Source organism: Malaclemys terrapin, chromosome 1 (genome assembly GCF_027887155.1).
Source record: "Malaclemys terrapin pileata isolate rMalTer1 chromosome 1, rMalTer1.hap1, whole genome shotgun sequence".
Lineage (NCBI taxonomy): Eukaryota > Metazoa > Chordata > Testudines > Emydidae > Malaclemys > Malaclemys terrapin.
This window is the reverse complement of record NC_071505.1, coordinates 127,319,875-127,325,874: the sequence shown is the minus strand read 5'-3', so window position 1 is coordinate 127,325,874 and position 6,000 is coordinate 127,319,875. Positions and strand designations below refer to the sequence as shown.

Genomic DNA, 6,000 nt, shown 5'->3' with positions numbered 1-6,000 from the left:
TCCTCAGCCACAAGCCATCTCCTGCAGTTAGGCACCGAAGAGTCGTCAGCCAGCAAGGCAGCCATTACATTAATAGCCAAAACAATCTCTTTCTGTCTCCTGCTCATGCTGGATACCTCTCTCAAGCTTGCCCCCTTTCCCTGTGCACCCCAGGCTCTATTTGTGCAGGTGCTGTGTCCCTCCCACCAAATCTATGGCCTGCATCCAGCCCTTCTGCAGGGACTGATAGGTCTTAAGTGTGGTCATACTATGCCTACAGGATAAGGCCATGCTGACAGAACAGGCATTCCCCTGCCTAGTTTTGAGAATCCTGCTTCAGGCCTGAGCTGCACATTAGCTGTGGGATGATGTCAGGGCTTAGGTGGCTTTGAAAATGCCAGTTGGTACAAAGTTAGATGCCTACAGCATTTGGGAAATTTCAGTGGGGTTTAAATGGTGGACTTCAACACCAAACTAGCTTAGAGGATCTGAGCCTTTGTTCTTTAGGGTTGTATTTTCAAATGGCAAGTTTAGCAACATCACTTACTTTAAAAGAAACAACATGCAACTAAAATGCTCTGAAAGCACAAACAAGGCTAAGGTGGTATCAGGATCAAGGCCTGACAGGCAAAACAAACCTGAAACAGCTCACTGTGTTTAGGGTTTATAGACAATTCTTTGAACAGCTGTTTGATAGTTTAAAGTTGGGACCACTTGTGTCTTTCCCCTCCCCCCCTCTTTTTTTTACATCTTCTGACCGTTGCCAGGGTAATTTACAGAAGGAAGAGACCACCCTCCTTGCCTGATATTCCTTGTTAAATAGGTTTCAGTCTCAAATCTACTGTCAGAATGTGGTAGCCATCACTAAGCACAGAAAAGGCAGGACTGTTATCAACCTAGTGCTTTTGGGTATGACCACAGTACTGTTAGCACACCTGTTCTCTGAACTAACCATCTCTCTAATGAACGAATGTCCTTGTTTGTGATAGAAGTCTGCCTGTTAGATGAACACTATTGGTATTTTGTGGAGAGAGAGTACAAGTTCAGAACTGTAGCCTTCTGCAACAATTGTGGGCTGTGGTGGTAGGAGGAATGATGCTTAGTTACAACATAAAATGTAAACAGCAGCTGGAGAAGTGCTTACATCAGCTATAGTCAAACTGTACAAGTTCAGCGTAGGGTCAACTTCCCTCCGAGGCAGATAAAGGTAGTACCATGCAGTTTCATCTGTATGGGACCTTAAGGAGAGGTTCTGTTTGTTCTACAAAAAGTGTCAACATTAATATCCATGCAGAAGGAGGTACAGCTGAGGCCAGTGTCCTTGGACAAGTTTTCACTCCCCTGCTGTGTATGTGGTAGTTGCTTCTCTCCACCTCAGCTATGGCTGCATTTCATTGGTGCTGTGGCTGCAGTTCAAAGAGCACTTTGGGATTGTTCAGCATAAAAAACTCATAAGTATTAAGGTGGTTACAGTTCACTCCAATTTGGCAAAGATTAACTATGCAAAGAGTAACTATGGATCTAGAACACGTAAAAAATCACTGCAGATTCATTCTAGGAATAAAGGAGTGGGGTGATGGCAGAGAAAGATAAATGTAAATGATAATCTTCTCTATCTAGCAACAAAAATGCCTAACACCTGTTTAAGGAAGACGGTTCAGGTGCCAATTCTCCTTCTGAAAATGAGTCCCAAAATGGGATTTGTTTGAGGAACGGAGAATAATGTTGCTCCACTTGATGCCTTAAATCCTTAAGTTTCCTTGTACAGGTGGAGCATATAGAACAGCTTGACTTCAGTTCTGCTAAAGAAAGATGTACACTAAATAAAACCCAGTATGGAAAATATTCAAAAACTGCACAGTTTCATATATTAGTCACTTTGGTGATGCCTAAGTTCAGAAAAAAAAAAATCAATCACCATCTCCTTGAATTTAATGAAGTTCTTTAGGATACTATTAGGAATGCCATAAATCACATTACAAATGTAAGAGCAAAATTTATGGCAATGTAGGAGTAAGGTATCAGTTCAATGCTAATCAAAGGAACACAGTTACATACGAAAAAAGATCTATACTATGGGTAGGCAATCTATGGCACGCGTACCAAAGGCGGCATGCGAGCTGATTTTCAGTGGCACTCACACTGCCCGGGTCCTGGCCACCGGTCTGGGGGGCTCTGCATTTTAATTTAATTTTAAATGAAGCTTCTTAAACATTTTAAAAACCTTATTTACTTTACATACAACAATAGTTTAGTTATATATTATAGACTTGTAGAAAGAGACCTTCTAAAAACAGTAAAATGTATTACTGCCATGTGAAACCTTAAATTAGAGTGAATAAATGAAGACTCGGCACACCACTTCTGAAAGGTTGCCGACCCATGATCTATACAATTCTTAATAGATTGCCCAAAGATTTTTCTAACACTATCCACTCGTTATAAAAATGTGCCACATTATTAAGATATAACTTCCATTAAAAATTCAATAAGAACATCAAGCAGTCAGAAGTTTTGATTAACAACTGTGAAACCGTTGACTTGCAAGATCAGTTGATATCTGTATGACTTTAATAGCAAATGATACAAAATTATGCCTTTGAGGAACTTGAAGCCAAATCCTGGAACCTGCAGGCAGGTCAAAAGGACCTAGCTACATGCTGGGTAGTGTCACTCTGGCATGGCTGTGTTATGTGTGTGGTAGAAGCCCTCATTCACCTTCCCCCAGACCTTTACTGCAACTCCATGGCTGAAGCACCCCCTGCGGCTACTGCTGGTCTATAGGAGAAGACTGTCAGTGGATTCCTTGGTTCAAATTCCTGCTCTCCTCCCCCACCTCTACATGCATTAGGAGCTCAATGGAGCAGAACTGCATGGAAGCAAAGGGTTCCCAAATACTGCCCTTATTTGCAGCAGTGGTTCTGTGGAGCTAGGGCCTTCTATGGTCATGGGGGAAGAAGCCCAAAAGTCACTTTGAGCCACCACATATTAGTTCACTTTCTACACATTTTGGCACCATTTATTCCTCCCTAGTACATCCCACATGTCATCTTTTTTCAAAGGCTCTTCATGTGACAGCTCAACCCATCCCCTCTCATGTTCTAGAATAGCAACACCACTGCCTACTTTGGCAGTGCACAACTTTATAATAGCAGTGTTATCCCGCAACATGATAAGCATAAGACTGATACGCTCTCCTGAAAAGCAATGGCTCAGCATGCTTTAAACTAATGATTGATATCTACTTCATTTGCTACTGTTGCCCTGCAAAACACAGCTAGGTCAGAATCTTGCTAGAATCAGAGATGTCCAGAAGCTCAAGCAACGATGCTGAATCACCACAACTAGCTTCCCAAAGCTCAGATATTTAGAAGATCTGATATGGCTGCTGATGCAATATTTTCCCTATTTTGATTCTGTTAAAGTCATAGAAAGCGACTGATTATTGTGCTGATTATTATTTCCACGGGAATAACAGATTTAAGATTTATCCCATCGCATGAACAGCTGATGCCTTCCGAATAAGTCGCTCAGTCAATGGTGAATTTGGTCTCAACCCATCACGTTCTGTCAGGAGGCATCTGAAGGAGGTAAGGGGGGGGGGGAAGGGAAAAAAAGAGACCTTAAATACAGTGCTCAAAATCATAACAGCAGGTTTTTCTGTTTCCTGGTTTAGTAGTCATGTGTCATCTGAAAATAAGGAACTAGCTGCAGCAAATAGGCTGGTCAACATTTTAGTTGCTGGCACTTTCATGAGTTATTCAAGGAAAATCAGTGTAGAAAACAGAACAGCTATGTTTTTAAATGCCCATATTTATGCTTTGACCACAAACACCACAATGCAGGACATATACTAAGACAGTGAACTTCCCTTTCCCATTTCTAACCCTGTTTCACATGTTCCCTGTTTTCACAGCCACGTGGCAAAGCACAAGAACTCTGTGAGGTTGTGCTAAATAATCTTGCTCTCTTCCCATCAAGATCCTAAAAGCTCCCTTGTTCCAGCTCACCTTCTACCACTAACCATCCACTCCTGCTCTGATACCTCATAATCCTTAACCATAACAAACATTTGAAATAAGGGGTCTCATACATAGACTACCCGTTCATATTACAGTAACTCCTCACTTACCGTCCTCCCATTTAATGTTGTTTCGAAGTTACATCGCTGCTCCATTAGGGAACATACTCGTTTAAAGTTGTGCAACGATCCCTTATAATGTTGTTTGGCTGACTTTACAAGGGAGCATTGCACAAGTTCCTCTTCTCCACCTCCTCCCCGTCCCTTCCTGCCTCCCAGCACTTCCCCCACCGCCAAACAGCTGTTTGGTGGCGCTTAGGACTTTTTGGGAGGGAGGAAGCTGCCCCCCCCACCCAGAACGCAGGGGCTTTAAGGGCTGCAGGGCCCTGGGCTAATGGGGCCCCGGGGCCCTGGCCTGCAGCTCTAAAGCCCCTTTTGGAATGCGGCCCTGCAAGCATGGGCCGGAGGACACAGGAGGAGCAGGGGCAGCTGCGCAGCCAGCGGCTGGAGAGAAGCGGCGCTTTCCCCTTCAAAGCGCCGCTTCTCTCCGGCTGCTGGCTGCGCGGCTGCCCCTGCTCCTCTTGTGTCTTCTGGCCCGTGCTCACAGGGCCGCATTCCAAAAGGGGCTTTAGAGCTGCAGGCCAGGGCCCCGGGGCCCCCTTAGCCCAGGGCCCTGCAGCCCCTAAAGCCCCTGCGTTCCGGGTGGCCCTGCCTGCTGGTGTGGGGCACAGCTCCCAGAATCACGGCCATGGGGGCGGTGCGGCACAGCACCACCTGCACACCCCCTGCACCAAACAGGAGCTGCCCCAGGTAAGTGCTCTGCGCCTCCTGCCTGCCCCACCGCTGAGCCTCCTCCCACATCCCCACCCTGAGTGCCCTCCTACACCCTAACTCCCTCCCGGACCCTACACCCCCAGCCTTGAGCCCCAGGGGTAAGCCAGGGGCACCTCCCCACCACAGTACAGTACTGTACAGAATATAATGCCTTTTGTCTGCCCCAAAAAAATTTCCTTGGAACCTAACCCCCCACATTTACATTAAAACTTATGGGATAATTGGATTCGCTTAGCATCGTTTTACTTAAAGTTGCATTTTTCAGGAACATAACTACAACGTTAGGTGAGGAGTTACTGTACTTTTAATGGTCCATCCCCAACTAATGTCTGCATGTTGTCTAGTTTTGATCATAAGGGCTTTCTGATAGGGAGGTAGAAGAATAAAATGAGCAAGGATCTCGTCATATCTGGGAGGCTGGAATGATTTTCATTACTTAGAAGCTAGGAGTCTGATTTTCCACTCATTTACACTTGTGTTAATCAGGACTAACTCCAGTGAAGTCAGTGGAGCTACTCTGGTGTCAAACTAGAGTAAGAGAATCTGGTCTTAAGGCTGCAATTCTTTCTGCTGGTCAGCACAGGTAGCCTCCTTCAATAGGCCTCAATATGGGGAAACGCATCTGCTACTCTGCTCACGTGAGCAGCTCTTGTGATTTGTGCCAGACTGCACAACAGAGAGCTGAAATATGGCTCGACAATAACTAGGCTTGGCAGCATCCCACTTTAACTGATAACTGTCGGCAAACATCGATTTCAGGTGACACACTGAAACCGGGGGCGTGAGGGAGGAAGAATCAATTGGTAGCAGTCGGTGCCTGCAGGGATCGGGTGCCACTGGCCCAGTGGCAACGCAGGGAGGCCTCTGTAGCTCTGCTGTCATGGGAGTGAGGGAGCAGGTCCAGAACAGCGCGGCTGTATAGGGCTGCCTCAGGGCCAGTGAAACCCAATCCCTGCAGGCACAAAGTGTGGGGGGAGGCAACTATCCTGGTGGGGCCAAGCAGAGACCCCCAGCCAGGACTGCGAGGAGGAGGACTAGGAGCCCCTGGCCATGGGGGAGGCCACTGCACAGCTGAATAGCTCCTGCTAAAATGCATTAAGTCCTTTGCGGCCTCACTGTCACGTCCGCTCTGCCCTGCCAGGACAGCAGCCTTGCCCACACCTTGA

At 46.2% G+C, this 6,000-nt stretch overlaps 1 protein-coding gene across 1 annotated transcript in view; it reads right to left on the bottom strand.

Annotated features, from left to right (window-relative positions):
* Positions 1 to 1,893: 1,893 nt before the first annotated feature.
* Positions 1,894 to 6,000, bottom strand: part of LOC128842499 (tetratricopeptide repeat protein 38-like) — a 38,402-nt gene continuing 34,295 nt past the window's right edge. Inside the window, exon 14 of the mRNA XM_054038550.1 lies at positions 1,894 to 3,560. Within this exon, the coding sequence (XP_053894525.1) occupies positions 3,467 to 3,560 (94 nt within the window). The 3' untranslated portion in view covers positions 1,894 to 3,466. The remainder of the gene's footprint in view (positions 3,561 to 6,000) is intronic.